Source organism: Heptranchias perlo, chromosome 2 (genome assembly GCF_035084215.1).
Source record: "Heptranchias perlo isolate sHepPer1 chromosome 2, sHepPer1.hap1, whole genome shotgun sequence".
Taxonomy (NCBI): Eukaryota; Metazoa; Chordata; class Chondrichthyes; order Hexanchiformes; family Hexanchidae; genus Heptranchias; species Heptranchias perlo.
Genome location: NC_090326.1, coordinates 148,413,086 through 148,431,154, shown reverse-complemented (window position 1 = coordinate 148,431,154; position 18,069 = coordinate 148,413,086). Strand labels below are relative to the sequence as shown.

The 18,069-nt window shown below is 40.8% G+C and overlaps 1 protein-coding gene across 2 annotated transcripts in view; it reads left to right on the top strand.

Moving 5' to 3' along the window:
* ube3c (ubiquitin protein ligase E3C) overlaps positions 1 to 16,915 on the top strand; it is a 199,220-nt gene extending 182,305 nt beyond the window's left edge. For both annotated transcript variants that reach the window (XM_068008212.1, XM_068008216.1), the window contains exon 24: positions 15,738 to 16,915. In XM_068008212.1, the coding sequence (XP_067864313.1) occupies positions 15,738 to 15,908 (171 nt within the window). In that variant the 3' untranslated portion in view covers positions 15,909 to 16,915. The remainder of the gene's footprint in view (positions 1 to 15,737) is intronic.
* The last annotated feature ends 1,154 nt before the right edge of the window (positions 16,916 to 18,069 follow it).

Genomic DNA, 18,069 nt, shown 5'->3' with positions numbered 1-18,069 from the left:
GACCTGATGGTCGACATCCGAGGGTTCTAAAAGAGGTGGCTGCAAAGATGGTGGATGCATTGGTTGTGATCTTCCAAAGTTCCCCAGATTCTAGAATGGTCCCAGTGGATTGAAAGGTAGCAAATGTAACACCGCTATTCAAGAAAGGGGGGAGAGAGAAAACAGGGAACTACAGGCCAGTTAGCCGGTCATCAGTCGTCGGGAAAATGCTGGAATCTATTATTAAGGAAGTGGTAATAGGGCACTTAGAAAATCATATGTTAAGCATAGTCAGCATGGTTTAATGAAAGGGAAATCATTTTGACAAATCTATTAGAGTTTTTTGAGTATGTAACTAGCAGGGTAGTTAAAGGGGAACCAGTGGATGTAGTGTATTTGGATTTTCAAAAAGCATTCGATAAGTTGCCACACAAAAGGTTGTTACACAAGATAAGGGCTCATGGGGTTCGGGGTAATATATTGGCATGGATAGAGGATTCGTTAATGGACAGAAAACAGAGAGTAGGAATAACTGGTCATTTTCAGGTTGGCAGGCTGTAACTAGTGGGGTGCTGCAAGGATCAGTGCTTGGGCCTCAGCTATTTACAATCTATGTTAATGATGTAGATGAAGGGAGTGTAATGTATCCAAGTTTGCTGACGATACAAAGTTCGGTGGGAAAGTAAGCTGTGAGGGGGACACAGAGTTTGCAAAAGGATATAGACAGGTTAAATGAGTGGGCAAGAAGGTGGCAGAAGGAGTATAATGTGGGGAAATGTGAGGTTATTCACTTCGTAGGAAGAATAGAAAAACAGAATATTTTTTAAATGTTGATGTTCAGAGGGATTTGGGTGTCCTTGTACACGAAGCACAGAAAATTAACATGCAGGTACAGCAAGCAATTAGGAAAGCAAATGGTATGTTGGCCGTTATTGCAAGGGGACAATAAAGCTCAACGTTCCTGGTTACAGGGTTTTCAGACTAGATAGAGAGGGGGATAAAAAAGGAGGGTGGTCAGCAATTTTGGATAAAGACACAATTACAGCTGTGAGGAGGGATGATCTGTTAGTAGGATCATCAAATGAGGCCATAAGGGTTGAGCTAAGGAACAAAAAAGGGGCAGTCACACTGCTGGGAGTGTACTATAGATCCCCAAACAGTCATAGGGAGATAGAAGAGCAAATGTGTAGGCAAATTTCTGAGAAGTGCAAAAATAATAGGGCAGTAATAGTAGCGGATTTCAACTACCCTAATATTAACTGGGATACAAACAGAGTGAAAGGCATAGAGGGCACAAAATTCTTAAATTGCATTCAAGAGAACTTTTTTAGCCAGTACGTAGCAAGCCCAATAAGAGAGGGCGCAGTTCTGGATTTAGTTTTAGGAAATGAGGCTGGGCAGGTCGAAGGAGTATCAGTGGGAGAGCATTTTGGTGGTAGTGATCATAATTCAGTTAGTTTTAGCATAGTTATGGAAAAGGACAAAGATAGAACAAGAGTTAAAGTTCTCAATTGGGGAAAGGCCAATTTTACTAAGCTGAGAAGTGATTTAGCAAAAATGGACTGGAAACGGCTACTTCAAGGTAAATCAACATCAGAGCAGTGGGAGGCGTTCAAAGGGGAGATTCAAGGGGTTCAGAATAAACATGTTCCCACAAAGAAAAAGGATGGGACTGCCAATTCTACAGCCCCTTGGATACAGGGTAAGATGAGGCAGAAAAGGAAAGCTTTTGTCAGTGACCGAGAACTCAATACTGCAGAAAGCCCAGAAGAGTGTAGAAAGTGCAGGGGTGAAATTAAAAAGGAAATTAGGAAAGCAAAGAGAGGGCATGAAAGAATACTGGCAAGTAAAATCAAGGAAAACCCAAAGACATTAAGAGCAAGAGGATAACTAAGGAAAGAGTAGGGCTGACATGAACTGATCAAAGCTTGGAAATTCCATCGTACTTTGACTGTAACCGTATTCTTTCCTTTTGGAGTGTAAATTGTATGTCAGTTCATACAGGTGCGTATTCAAGTGTCAGTTATGTTATCTGCTATATACAATATGATTCTACCCTTTCATGAATCACTTGTCTATATTATTTGCAGTAACAGCATTTTAGCAGATTATTATAACCTTCTGATGGTGTCAGTTCACATTCACTTTAACTGTCAGTGGTGTAATTAAGGGAAAATGTAACTGTAGGGCCAAGTACTTTGAATATCAAGTACTTTGAATATGAAGCACTTGCCTCCCTTGTGTTTGTCATGTGGTGAATTCTAACATTCTTCTAACTTTGCAAAGTAAAATTTAAGAGCTGCTCTGCAAAGCCCAGGAAACTGACGCGTTATTCAAATGGTTGCACAATCAGTGTTGTCACTGAGATTTCAATGAAGTGTAATAAGCATGTGAGATTTCACACATCCTTATTGTGGGTGGTCTTTTCCCCCCAATGGGATTGCAGTAAAGATTAATAGTTGGTGTGTGAAGATTTTGTACTAAGTCCACATGGGGTAGAGTTAGTAAAGGAGGAAATCAATGCAATAATGAGGAAGGATATTGGCTCAGAAAATCATGATGTGGAATCTGTATGGGTGGAGCTAAGAAACATCAAGGGGCAGAAAACATTAATGGGGGTTGTCTATGGGGCAGAAAACATTAGTGGAGATGTAGGGGAGGGCATTAAACAGGAAATTAGAGACGCATGCAAGAAGGCTACAACTATAATCATGGGTGACTTTAATCTACATATAGATTGGTCAAACCAAATTAGCAATAATACTGTGGGGGAGGAATTCCTGGAGCGTGTACGTGATGGTTTTTTAGACCAATACGTTGAGGAACCGACGAGAGAACAGGCGATCCTAGACTGGGTTTTGTGCAATGAGAAAAGATTAATTAACAATCTTGTTGTGCGGGGTCCCTTAGGGAAGAGCGACCATAACATGATAGAATTCCTCATTAAGATGGAGAGTGAAGTAGTTGAATCCGAAACTAGGGGCCTGAATCTAAATAAAGGAAATTATGAAAGTATGAGGTGCGAGTTGGCTATGATAGATTGGGGAACTTTACTAAAAGGGATGATGGTGGATAGGCAATGACTAATATTTAAAGAATGTGTGCAGGAATTACAACAATTATTCATTCCTGTCTGGCGCAAAAATAGAACAGGAAAGGTGGCTCAACCGTGGCTTACAAAAGAAATTAGGGATAGTATTATATCCAAAGAGGAGACAAATAAAATTGCCAGAAAAAGCGGCAAGCCTAAGGATTGGGAGCAGTTCAGAATTCAGCAAAGGAAGACAAAGATTGATTAAGAGGGGGAAAATAGAGTATGAGAGTAAATGAGCAGGGAACATAAAAACTGACTGTAAAAGCTTCTATAAATATGTCAAGAGAAGAAGATTAGTGAAGACAAATTAGGTCCCTTACAGTCAGAAATGGGGGAAATTATAATGGGGAACAAAGAAATGGCAGAACAATTAAACACATACTTTGGTTCTGTCTTCACAAAGGAAGACACAAATAACCTGCCAGAAATGTTAGAGAACCAAGGATCTAGTGAGAGGGAGGAACTGAAGGAAACCAGTATTAGTAAAAAAAAATAGTGCTAGGGAAATTAATGGGGTTAAAGGCTGACAAATCCCCAGGGCCTGATAATCTACATCCCAGAGTACTAAAGGAAGTGGCTCTGGAAATAGTGGATGCATTGGTGATCATCTTCCAAAATTCTTTGGACTCTGGAACAGTTCCTACAGATTGGAGGGTGGCAAATGTATCCCCACTATTTAAAAAAGGAGGGAAAGAAAAAACGGAATTACAGACCAGTTAGCCTAACATCAGTAGTGGGGAAAATGCTAGAGTCTATTATAAAAGATGGGATAACAGAACACTTGGAAGGCATTAACGGGATTGGACAAAGTCAGCATGGGTTTATGAACGGGAAATCATGCTTAACAAATCTACTGGAGTTTTTTGAGGATGTAACTAGTAGAATAGATTGGGGAGAACCAGTGGATGTGGTGTACTTGGATTTTCAGAAGGCTTTTGATAAGGTCCCACACAAGAGGTTAGTGTGCAAAATTAAAGCACATGGGATTGGGGGGAATATACTGGCATGGATTGAGAATTGGTTGATGGATAGGAAACAGAGAATAGGAATAAATGGGTCTTTTTCCGGGTGGCAGGCAGTGACTAGTGGGGTACCGCAGGGATCCGTGCTTGGGCCCCAGCTATTCACAACATATATCAATGATTTGGATGAGGGAACTAAATGTAACATTTCCAAGTTTGCAGACGACACAAAGCTGGGGTGGAATGTGGGCTGTGAGGAGGATGCAAAGAAGCTCCAATGTGATTTAGACAAGTTGGGTGAGTGGGCAAGATCATGGCAGATGCAGTATAACGTGGATAAATGTGAGGTTATCCACTTTGGTTGTAAAAACAGAAAGGCAGATTATTATCTGAATGGTGATAGATTGGGAAAAGGGGAGGTGCAACGAGACCTGGGTGTCCTTGTACACCAGTCGCTGAAAGCGAGCATTCAGGTGCAGCAAGCAGTTAGGAAGGCGAATGGTATATTGGCCTTCATTGCAAGAGGATTTGAGTACAGGAGCTGGGATGTCTTACTGCAGTTGTACAGGGCCTTGGTGAGACCACATCTGGAGTATTGTGTGCAGTTTTGGTCTCCTTATCTGAGGAAGGATGTCCTTGCCAAGGAGGGAGTGCAACAAAGGTTTAGCAGACTGATTCCTGGGATGGCAGTACTGACGTATGAGGAGAGATTGGGTCGACTCGGCCTGTATTCACTAGAGTTTAGAAGAATGAGAGGTGATCTCATCGAAACATATAAAATTGTAACAGGACTAGACAGACTAGATGCAGGGAGGATGTTCCCGATGGCTGGGGAGTCCAGAACCAGTCTCAGGATACGGGGTATGCCATTTGGAACCGAGATGAGGAGAAATTTCTTCCCTCAGAGGGTGGTGAACCTGTGGAATTCTCTACCACAGAAGGTACTGGAGGCCAAGTCGTTAGATGTATTCAAGAAGGAGGTAGATATATTTCTTAATGCTAAAGGGATCAAGGGCTATGGGGAAAAAGCGGGAACGGGGTAGTGAGTTGGACTATCAGCCGTGATCATTTTGAATGTTGGAGCAGGCTCGAAGGGCCAAATGGCCGACTTTTGCTCCTATTTTCTATGTTTCTATGATGAAAAATGCCCAGCAGTATAAATACTGATTTTTGTCCTTAACAACTTAAGTTGTGAGCTATACAGCACTTGGGTGGATACTGGCTAGTCACTGTTGATGGTAGTGGAGCAATTTGAGGTAATGAATTTACGAGCACAACATAACATTAAAGTGTATTGGCTTAAATACAATTTTTCCTATAGTGCATTGGTACCAATTACACTAAATAAGCCTAGTGAAACATTTGCTGATGCTGAATTAGGACATCTTTGCAGGCTCAATATATGGGTCATTATTGATTGCTACAGACTATCAAAAGCAGTAGTTTTACTTAAATGCAGTGTCTGATATTTTATGATTGACATATTTAAGCAGGTGCTTCTGTGGGCCTGAAATGATCCCACTTTGTTCACTCCAGATGCTGAAACAGTATGATCAAACTTACCTTGTTTACACAGCACATGCAGTGTGGAGCAGCCCTCTTCAATGATAGAAGTGTGGGTAACAATACAACCAGCCAAATCATGTCATGTGTGGTGTAATTTGTGTACATTCTGATGCATATTTCCATTCGGGGGGGAAAGAATAGTGGAATTCAAAGGCTGACCAGCTAAAAACCTGAGTATGCAAGACCAGCATAAAATGTTATATTACCCCCTAGGTGTTATAGTGTGTTTTCAAAAAGCAAAAAACTGCAGATGCAGTAAATCTGAAACAGAAAATTCTGTAACACTCAGCAGGTCAGTCAGCATCTGTGGAGAGAACAGACAGTTGTTGAAGGGTCTACACCAGAAATGTCAACAGGTGTGTTTTCATATGTGTTGCGTAGTTTATAGTAACATCCTTACATTCGTTTCCTGTTAACTCAGATCCATGTGACCAGCTTATTTGTGTTATCTTAGAAAAAGAAATATAGGGCATCCCCAATGGTTCACTGTAAATGGAGTGCATGGTGTGGACTGAAGTGCGCACATCAGGAAGATCCAAGGTTCAGTTCATTTTTTTCTGCTGTGTTGGCTGATCTCAGCTGAGGTGGAAGTTGTAGCAGTACAATTGACTATAATATCCTTGAGCTATGAAGGAGGAAAAAAAATCAGTCAGCATTCCCTACTGGAAAGTGTGAGGATGCAATTCAAGCCTGGTTATAACATCCCATCCATGATAGACTCGCCTGCCACTACAATCTGACTAGAAGCACAGATGCCTGTGGTAGTTTGGTTGAGGTACTAGAGGGTAGCTGTGGAACTGTACACCGAAAGCTGGATTTCAATTGAATGTCAGCCTTCAGGAGAGAAGGCAAGAAAATTGAGTGGAAGGAAGAAGTATCCCCGAAGGGATACATTTGTTTTTTTAAAAAAAAACTAAGTGTTTAGATTTTTACACTTCTGCAATTTAACTAATATAAACTGCAAATTTATGCAATTTACTTTATTATTGTATAATTTTGTATGAATTTAGTATTTTTAGTAGAATTAACTTCAGTAAATTGTATATGATAAACGTGAGCTAACTTGTTCTGTGTAATACCTAGGGGAAGTTTGAAATGCTCTGTCATGAACTGTGCTTGAGCTTTTATATTTTTACAATGCAGTGCTATGCATATATTTTTCTAATTATTTATCCAGAGCATGATAACCTAGGACTGAGCTGTAAGTCTTCCTTGCTGTGGTACTGTTGTTAGAGGGTTTCAGTTAATACCTATCAATCAATAAAACAGGATGAATTTGCCAGATAGTAATCACTTAATTTGAGAAGAATAAATAGCTGTCATTAGGAAGTATTTGACTAATCACTTCCAAATAACTACCAGATAAAAGTGCCCATATTGTCCTTAACTAATGTATGCATTCTGCTGGTTGAGTTGATCCTTGTTAGCCTTTACAGTTCTTTACCTTTCACATTATATTGCGATTTGAGACTCAGTTGATATAGTCAAGAGTGTTGTGTTTGCTAGCAATTTTGACTGGTTGAACATTTGTGTGAGAACCAGAAATGGAAATCATTTTTCAAATTATATACATTTGCATACCAAGTATACATTTTTACAAAGCTGAGTTTGCATCCAGCTGTTGGAATTGAGAAACTTACAGACTATATGTCCCCAGTAATATAAAGACATTTTGTTGCAGTAAACTTGACTTCTTTTAGCTCACCATAATGTTTTCTACAAATTGTGTTTAACTAACTTGAGAGTTTTTTGATGAAGTAACAGAGAGGGTAGATGAGGACAATGCAGTTGATGTGATGTATACAGACTTTCAAACGGTGTTTGATAAAGTGCCGCATAAATAGGCTTGTCATCAAGATTGAGGCCCATGGAACAAAAGGGGCAGGAGCAGCATGGATACAGAATTGACTAAGTAACAGGGAACAGAAAGTAGTGGTGAAAGGTTGTTTCTCGGACTGGAGGGAGGTGTACAGTGGTGTTCCCCAGGGGTCGGTACTAGGACTATTTTTTAATATATATATTAATGACTTGGACTTGGGTGTACAGGACACAAATGACACAAAACTTGGAAGGGTAGTAAACAGTGAGGAGGATAGTGATAGACTTCAAGAGGATATAGACAGGCTGGTGGCATGGGCGGACACGTGGCAGATGAAATTTAATGCAGAAAAATGCGAAGTGATACATTTTGGTAGGAAGAATGAGGAGAGGCAATATAAACTAGAGGGCACAACTGTAAAAGGGGTACAGAAACAGAGAGATCTGGGGGTATATGTGCACAAATCGTTGAAGGTGGAAGGGCAGGTTGAGAAAGTAGTTAAAAAAGCATAGGGGATCCTGGGCTTTATAAATAGAGGCATAGAGTACAAAAGCAAGGCAGTCATAATGAACCTTTATAAAACTGGTTCGGCCACAGCTGGAGTATTGTGTCCAGTTCTGGGCACCGCACTTTAGGAAAGATGTGAAGGCCTTAGAGAGGGTGCAGAAGAGATTTACTGGAACGATTCCAGGGATGAAGGACTTTAGTTACATGGAAAGACGGGAGAAGCTGGGGTTGTTCTCCTTGGAACAGAGAAGGTTGCGAGGAGATTTGATTGAGGTATTTAAAATCATGAAGGGTCCAGACAGAATCGATAGAGAGAAACTGTTCCCATTGGCGGAAGGGTCAAGAACCAGAGGATATAGATTGAAGGTGATTGGCAAAAGAACCAAAGGTGTCATGAGGAAAATTTTTTTACGCAGCGAGTGGTTCGGATCTGGAATGCACTGCCCGAGGGGGTGGTGGAGGCAGATTCAGTCCTGGCCCTCAAAAGGGAACTGGATAAGTACTTGAAAGGAAAAAATTTGCAGGGCTTTGGTGATAGGGTGGGGGAGTGGGACTATCTGGATTGCTCTTGCATCGAGCCAGCACAGACTCGATGGGCTGAATGGCCTCCTTCTGTGCTGTAACCTTTCTATGATTCTAAGCTTTGAGTCGCATAAAATTTCATCTAAAACCAGAAAGTATCACATAAATTAGAATGTTCAGATGTATGGCACATTGGGTATCCTGTGAAATGATCACCCCATGACTCTTGCTTTTTTAAAAAGGAAAATGGTATGTTTAGACATACTGCCAATTGAAGGCATTATTGGAGATACCTACACATGTACATTAGAAACATCTAATGGTAAGGAAAAGTACTGCATACCTCTCCATTTGGTCTGTATTCAGCAGTTTGTATGCTTTTTTTTCCATTTCCATTATCCTCCCAAGGCCAATTGTGACCCCCTCACCACCACCCCAGCTGAGATCAGTTAATTCAGCAGGCTGCGACTTTCCTAGACTGTATAGTTCAGCTAGCTACTGAAGGTAGTTTTACATTTAGTGCTTTGTAGTGAGTCTATAATTCTGCTGTTGGTATAAGGGAGCCAGTTTTAGCAATGCGAATGTGGAGTGCTGGTGCACAGATATTGCTCTCCCATTGTCTGAACTACAGGAGTGTCAACTTTAAAAGTGTCTTGAGTGTCCTGTTGAGCCATTGGTGGAGTTCGTTTATGCTTTTCTTTTGTGGTACCATCTTTCCATCTCTCAACAATTCTCAATCTAAAGTGAATTGACAAAAGCATCTTCAAGATGAGTAGGTAGCATGAACAGACTATGCAATCTTCTAATATAGAGAAGGCACAGCTAGATGGACATGTGTAATATAAGTAGACAGATTTATATATGCACTAAGGAGACTGAAGTGCCCAGAGTAATGTAATGTGAATCAGAACACAATCTGCCAAGCATATAAAGCTTCTAAGCCATCCATTTTTAGCTGTTACTACTTTGCATTTATTTTCACCAGCAGTTTCATTGCTTGATAAGCATTCTGCTCAAAGGCTGCACTTTGACTTTGCCCTGTACTAATGCTGCCTTATCTTTAATTAAGTGCAATAAATGTCCAAAAATTCATTAGAAAAGAAATAGCACTGTCAACGCTAATCCATTTTAGAAGATGATTGAAATCTTTTTCAGAAAATCATCTGTTCCAGAATAAAGCATCCTGCAGGCAATGATAGTTTAATAAGTTAATAGGCAGAAAAATGGGTTGTTGTTGGGAAAGTTCAAGGGGCCATTTCACCACAGCCTTAAATTGCTAAATCTCTGCTATTCATTAGGATCACTGAATAAATTGACAATACCCCTGCCAACTGCAAATTTCTGGGAAGTATCATTTAATTTTACATAAGAGTTTTATGATCCTTTTTACAAGAATTATTAAGACACTATCTGAGCAGGAATCATGTTGATTTTAAAGGCCAAGGAGCTGCGGAATGTTGTGGGAAATCCAGAATCTCTAATCATACAGTCTGTATAAACTGTACCTGCAGAAATTGTTCATTTTCAATTTTTGCATTGCAAAACTTGGCTTTTATTTTTATTGTACTGAAGAAATATCGCCACTTTTGCTCCAAAATTGCACAGTGATGTACTTACCTGTAAATAGTCCCTTAATAAAATGATATTTTTGTTACATATTTCATTCAGCCACATTTATAAAATAGATTTTTGCTGAGTTTGATAAATAAATGCAAAACTAGATAAAACTTTATCACCAAATGAGATTGGTCTATAACAGCCACCAAGGAACTGATAACATGGGCCCGATATTAGCACCCGCTATTGGGTGCGTTCCTGGCAGGGGGCTTCGAAAATCGGGGAATCCCGGAGCAGGTCGGGAGCCCGGCTCCAACCCGCCCACTTCCGGGTTCCCCACAGACGCGCCGAGGTGCGCGCGCAGCCCCTGCATGTGGGACTCCCGCAGGCAATTAAAGCCGGCGGGGTGCCACTTAACAGTATTTATCTTGCTATTTCAGGTCGTTTACAGACCTGATTGACCTGTTATATTAGGAGGGGTGGGATTTTACAAACAACTGGGACTGTTTCCCGTACTGGGGGAAACACTCCCAGTTGAAATGGACGTATTGTAGCTGTCCGCCTGTGGCAGCTGCAAAGGTCCATTTGATAGGTGGGGGGAGACCCTCACTCATTGCAGGAGGCCACTCTGTCACTTGGGACAAAGTTTGGCCTCCACCACCCTCCTCCTAACAATCAAATTCACCAACTTGCATACTTACCACGGGGTCCAGAGACATGTACCTACCTTGCGGACCCCCTCAGATGTACATCTTCCGGATGGGGGCCGCCGTAGCTGCAGTCATGACCTCCTCGGAGGGCGAACAGCATCACCAGCCTCGCCGGCCACACCGTCCACCTCTGACACTTGGAGCTCCACAATACAGTGCTGTGACACATCCACCTGCACAGCAGGAGGGAGGGCAAAGGCAGAGAGAGATGCGTCGCAGAGGGCACCACCCTCGCCACAGGGTCTACAGACCGAGGCTCAGCTTCCTGGTCCTCTCTGAGCAGCAGTGCACACGGAGGCTCAGAGTCACTCGACATGTAGTCGTGGACATCTGCAGCCTCCTTCCTGCCGAGCTGCTCCCGAGCACCATCTTCTTACCTGTTGCTGTCAAAGTCACCACTGCCCTCAACAACTTCTCCGCATCCTTCCAGGGTGCAACCGGGGACATCGCCGACGTCTCTGTCGTCTGCACAAAAGAGCCCTGCAAATACACCTACACCCACTCTGCAGTGACACAATGGGTGGCATCAGGTGTGGATCTTCATTGTGATCCTCAGGAAAGGGCATTATTGCACAAACCAGACAGGATTCGCAAAGATGTGGCAGTAGTGGTGCCAATATAATATGTGATGTGAGTTGGTCAGAAATTAAATGTAAGTAAAAACCATGACAAACCCTCAAACACCCTTGTGCATCCCCTTCATGCTCACAACACGTTTGCCTTATGCTGCCTACTGCACATATGTGATGCATGCCGTATGGCTGCAGCATAGGTAGTGGCAGGTTGAGTGAGGATGACCGTGATTGAGATGCATGAGAGGGTGAGTATGAGATAGAGCCATGAGATCGTATGAGGATTGGGTTGAATGGTAATGGCGGGATGAGTACTGGCGAGATGAGTAAGTGCAGGTAAGATGAGGATGAGCTTTGAGTGGGTGTGAGGAGTGATGTGACAGAGTAGTGTTGGCAGTGCAGAAGGAGGAGTGGGGTGGGGGCGGTGATGTGGCAGACGGAGTGTAGGGGAATGAGTAAGTGTACTCACTTTGGCTGACCTACTTAGGTCATTGCAGCGCCTCCTGCACTGTATGCAGGTGGGTGATATGTTGGTGGTGCAGGTGACCTCCTCTGCCATCTTGAGCCAGGCCTCCTTGGTGGCAGAGGCAGGCGGCTTTCTCCCGCCCGCCAGGGGGAAGATCTCTGTCCTCCCCCTCCTCCTCACCCCATCCAATGATACCTGGAGTGAGGCATCATTAAATCTGGGAGCAGCCTTCCCCCTGGGCTGCTCCATGCTGTATTTTTTCCTATTTCTTGCAGTATCAGTCAGTGGAGGACTACCCCTTTAATTGGAACTCCTCCAGCTGACAGACCTTACTGCGCATGCGCAGTCCACCCGATGCGCAGCTCAGCAGCGGGGAACCCGGAAGACCAGGTAAGTGGATCCAATTAAGCTGCGATCGCGCGCGGGGCAGACTGATTTCACCAGGCACGTTACCCACGCGCCCAGTCGCCCGCCCCCCGCAGCCCTGGTAATATCGAGCCCCATGTGTTTGCAGACACACCTTCTTCCTATTTTCTAAAATGGTACTTGATTAGAGGTTCTATATATATAGCTAAATAAGCAAATTTTGCAATAATGCAATAGTCTAGTTTAATCATTGCAACCAGTTCTGTCCATATGGTTTCCCCTTCTTGTCATTTCTCTGTTCAACTTAAATTATGAGGAGAGATTGAAATGCTAGGACTATTTCAATTGGAGCAAAGAAGGCTTAGATTTAAGAGGTTTTTAAAATTATGAAATTTGGATATAGTAAATGGGGAAAGACTATTTCCTCTGGTTGGGGAGTCCGTGATGAAGGAGTCATCAATTTAAAATTGTCAGTTAGAGTGTGTGGAGAGAGGTTAGGAGAAGTTTCTTTATGCAGAGTTATTCGAGCATGTAATGCTTTGCCACGGAGATGTTGAGGCAGAGACCATTATATCTTAAGGGACGAGTTGATAAACATTTGAAGCACAGAAACATACAGGGCTATAGGGAAGAGACTACAGCAGAGGGATTAGTTTTGGATTGCTCTAGGAAGGAGCTGGTACAGAGATGATATGCTGAATAGCCTCCTTCCATGCTGTGAACGTTTATGGTTCCATTGCTAGCCCTCAAAAAGCTACTGCTCTGGCATCAGAAACTTCAGAGGAAAGTCCTCTTTCAAGGCCTTGTTTTCTTATTGCCCTCCAACACCACCATGAATGATGTATGAGATTGTTGTGTTTTTACTTATATTTTCTTCCTTTTACCAAAATCTTAAATTCATCAGGTAGTAAATTAACCCTGTTAAGATTATCTGCCAACCAGTTCAGGTAAGTCCATTTTTCTGATATTTACAGAAGGACCAATGTAAGTGTGTCCTGGTGAGTTTTTACATCAGGAGATGGAATTCATGATGGGACAGATTGATATATGGTCTGGAAGGAGTGGACTCGATGGTGAATAACATCTTCTCATTCCATGCTTTCTGATATAGTGGTTTTGCACAATTCCCAAAAATCTTCCACAATTCAGGAAAAAAAGAGGCAATTTAACATTGTGTATGAAAAGATGTGTTATCATAGCAGATACACACAGGAGGCGGCCATTCAGCCCATCGTGCCTGTGCCGGCTCTTTGAGAGAGCTATCCAATTAATCCCATTCGCCTGCTCTTTCCCCATAGCCCTATAATTTTTTTCCCATCAAGTATTTATCCAATTAGCTTTTGAAAATTACTATTGAATCTGTTTCCACCACCCTTTCAGGCAGTGCATTCCAGACCATTACAACTGGCTGTGTTTTTAAAAAAAAATTTCCCCATGTCACCTTTGGCTCTTTTGCCGATCACCTTAAATCTGTATCCTTTGGTTACCGACCCTTCTGCTGATGTTAACAGTTTCTCCTTCTTTACTCTGTCAAAGCCGTTCATGATTTTCAACACTTATAAAATCTCTTTTCTCAAAATTCTAAGGAGAACAACCCCAGCTTCTCCAGTCTCTCCACATAACAGAAGTCCCTCATCACTGGCACCATTCTAGTAAATCTCTTCTGCACCCTCCCTAAAGTGTGGTGCCCAGAATTGAACAGAATACTCCAGCTGAGGCCTAACCAATGTTTTATAAAGGTTCAGCATAACTTCCTCGCTTTCTATTAATAAAGCCCTTTTTTAACTGCCTTCTCAACTTGTCCTGCCACCTTCAAAGATTTATGTATGTGCACCCCCAGATCTCTCTGTTACCTTTTAAAATTGTACCATTTAGTTTATCTTGCCTCTCCTCATTCTTCCTACCAAAATGCGTCACTTCACACTTCTCTGCCATAAATTTCATCTGCCATGTGTCTGCCCATTTCACCAGTCTGTTTATGTCCTCCCGAAGTCTGTTACTATCCTCCGCATTGTTTACTACATTTCCAAATTCTGTGTCACCTGCAAACTTTGAAATTATACCCTGTATACCCAAGTCCAGCTTATTAATATATATCAAAAAAAGCAGTGGTTCTAATGCTGACCCTTGGGGAACACCACTGTATACTTCTCTCCAGCCTGAAAAACAACTGTTCACCACTACTCTCTGCTTTCTGTCCCCTAGCCAATTTTGTATGCACGTTGCCATTGTCCCTTTAATCCCATGGGCTTTAATTTTGCTAACAAGTCTATTATGTAGTACTTTATCAAATGCCTTTTGAAAGTCCATATACACAACAACTGCACTACCCTCATCAACCCTCTCCGTTACGTCATCAAAGAACTCAATCAAGTTAGTCAAACACGATTTTCCTTTAACAAATCCATGCTGACTTTCATTTATTAGCCCATACTTTTCCAAGTGCCGATTAATTTTTGTCCCTGATTATTGAATCTAAAAGTTTCCCCACCACTGACGTTAGGCTGACTGACCTGTAATTGCCGGGTTTATCCCTCTCCCCCTTTTTGAACAGGGTGTAACATTTGCAATATATATCTTGATGATGATGATGATGAGATATATATATATATATATATATATCTATCATGATAAATATGATCTATTATGAACTCTTGTCAGATCACACCTTGAGTATTTTCCATTCTGATCATCGTGACGTTCAGGCCTTCGAGGCAATTCAAAGTTGATGCGCAGCATTTGAGGACTAAGTTGAGGAAAGACTGCGGAAGCTTGGGTTTTCTCTTAGCCTTGAACGGAGGAACTGATCTTATAGAAGTATATAAAAATAGTAAACAATAAGGAAATGGTAAATCCAGAATGCTAAACAGTGAGTCACATTAAAAATTAACAATTATTCAAATTCAAGTTAGTAAAAGTCAAAGTTAGCATTTGTGTTAAGAAGCTGTTCTTCACACACAATGTGATCAATACAAGGAAGGATTTCCAGCTTGTGTTAGCAAAAACCCTAGAATCATTTAAGAAGCAATTGTATACCTTCATTGGGTGGGGGGAGGTTTTGGATCGTTCCAAATGGATGAACTAGGATGGGCCAAATGGCCTTCCTCATCCAAATCTGTCCAATAAATTTTCACGGTTAAAGTAACCAGTCACTCTAGCTTCAACTGTCAGGAAAGGACCAAATTGGTTTCTCGTAAATAACTGCTTACTTGACAGTTTTAGATGAAGTGACTTTGAAAGTAATATAGACAAGTGATTTCTAAAACTTTACTTTTCTATACAGCTTTTGTGAATTTATTCAAGGTTTTATAAACATGTAATAGGCTTTGAATTATAATGTTTGAATCTTTTAGTACTCCGCTTGAGAATGTTGAGATGTTCCAGTAGCTAAAAACACAAGCATTCAAGTCTTGAGTGAATTTAAATTACAATCTTGATTCATGTTCGTACTCTGGCTACCCCTAGGAGTGTTTTGGTCGGGGGGGGGGTGGATATGAAGGAAAATTAGCTGGAATTGCTTTTTTTAAAAAACTGCTATAATTAAGTTTACCTGTAAATGGACAATATTGTTTCCTTTGTAGAAAGATAGCCTAACCCCTTTTTTAATTTTTCTTTAGGAACTGTATCCAGCATTTTGTATACACAATGGAGGGACTGACCTAGAGCGATTACCCACAGCTAGCACTTGCATGAACCTTCTGAAACTTCCAGAGTTTTACGATGAAAATCTTATGAGGAGCAAATTACTTTATGCAATTGAATCAGCAGCAGGCTTTGAGCTAAGCTGAAGAATGAGACTGCTGATACTTGTGAGAATGATGGATGGTGCTTAAGACACGTACCAACAATCAAAGTTCTCAAAATGGACTCGAACTGAATTGTATAGAATCAAAGAGGTTTTAATGAAGTGCACTGCAAAGATAAGGCTTCTTTTAATATGTTTGTAGCTCAGATGGATTTATGATCATATGGGTACACGTTGGGAGTTTTTACTGTTAAAATGGAGACTACATTCTGGGCAAGAGGCCTCTTAGTAGTGATGATCAGATCATCACTATACATTAACAGAAAAATAAGCCTGTGCTGTGTGACATTAACCAAAGATTCAGCAAATGTTATGTGTTGGTCAAAACAGGCAATAAAGCAAGCCATAATAATGGAAGATATTTGCATTTAAAGTTGGCCTCCTCATCAGAAGCCTATCTTTATGTGGCTAATATAGTTTTTTTTTAAAATTTCATACTGGTTTCTTGCATTTAACATCATGGTTAGGTGGGAGCACATAGACCATGTAATACTGCTGCATTTTACATTTTTTTTAAAAAGTTGCACATTTCTTACAATCTGTGTTTTAAATCACAATTATGTCCCTATATGGAACCCAATAAAACATAGTTGCAATTTAAAACCTAGATTAAAATTGTACGGTGTGACATTATCTGTGCTATTAATTATATGTCCCTTCTGCATAACTGTGGTGTGAATTCTGAAAAAGACGCATTAAGTGGATGAGATATTATGTGGATAGGAGATTACTTTTCTTGATTGCAATAGGATTCAGCTTGCTCATACAAATTGTTCCATTATGCTATGGTAAACGTTTTTGAGACCAGGATTTAGTCAGCAGTTTCTGTAAACAGAGATGTGAATACATATATGTTTTCTCTGCATCTGTGAATACTTAATGTTTTTGTTCTGTATCTGTACAGTTTTTCCTTGTGTATTAAACTTCTGTGGTATCAGAACTGTTAAATGAGTTATAACTTTAACAGCTATTAAACAAAATTTGAATAATGGAACTGGTGTGTATCATATATTTGCATACTTTGTCTTCCATAATGAAAGATAATTACTGCAAATTACATGCGAAAGTAGGGTTAAAGAAAACAAAGGTGCTCCATCTGGGTTTTGGTTTTTTTTTGCAAAGAAACTTGTTTGATGCTAACAGTATTTGAACACTAATTATGATTAATTACCAAATGCCTTTATAAATTTATCTGATGATCTCATCCTTTATTCAATAAAAGGATTTTTCAGGGGAAAAAATGCTTAAGAAGCATTGGGTGTATGGTCTTTATTTCCAACACTCCAGAGTTGTTTTGAGGAACACATATTCTAAGATTATACTTCTAAAGCTAATGAATAACCTGCTGGAATCAAAAACAGTAATGCAGTCCCACATAAACTATTTACCAGAATTAATAATCCAGTAAATAATTTTGTGTTTGTAATGTCAGTTATTAGCCATCTTTGCATTATATGAAACCTATATTACACCACACAGTTCTGATCCACCATTCCTGTTTGTTCAGTTTTTCAAGTCAATATTATTCTGTGATTTGCGAAATTAGCTTTAATGAAACCTACTCTGATTCATATCATTATCAGCTATTACAGAAGATATTTACTTGTATTCATATTCAGTGAGTAATCACAAAGGCTAATGGAATGGTGGCCTCTATCTCAGAGGTTGGAATGCAGAAGTGAGGAAGTGATGCTTCTGTTGTACCGAGCCTTGACCAGATACCATATGGATTACTGCATCCAGCATCAATCCTCGGGAAAGATATATTGGTTGTGGAGGGGGTGCAGTGCTGATTCATCAAAATTATACCAGGGCTTAAAGGGTTAAATTATGAGGACAGGTTGCATAAACTTGCTTTGTATTCCCTTCAGTTTAGAAGGTTGATCTAATTGTTTTATAAGTATATTAAGGGTAAGAGGATGACTAGGGAAAAAATAGGGCCCATTAGGGACAAAAATGGCAATCTGTGTGTGGAGCCGGCAGATGTAGGAGGGGTTCTAAATGAATTTTTTGCATCTGTTTTCACTATGGAGAAGGACGATGTAGACATAGAAATACGGCAGGGGGACTGTGATATACTCAAACATATTAACATCGAGCGGGAGGAGGTATTGGCGGTTTTAGCAGGCCTAAAAATGGATAAA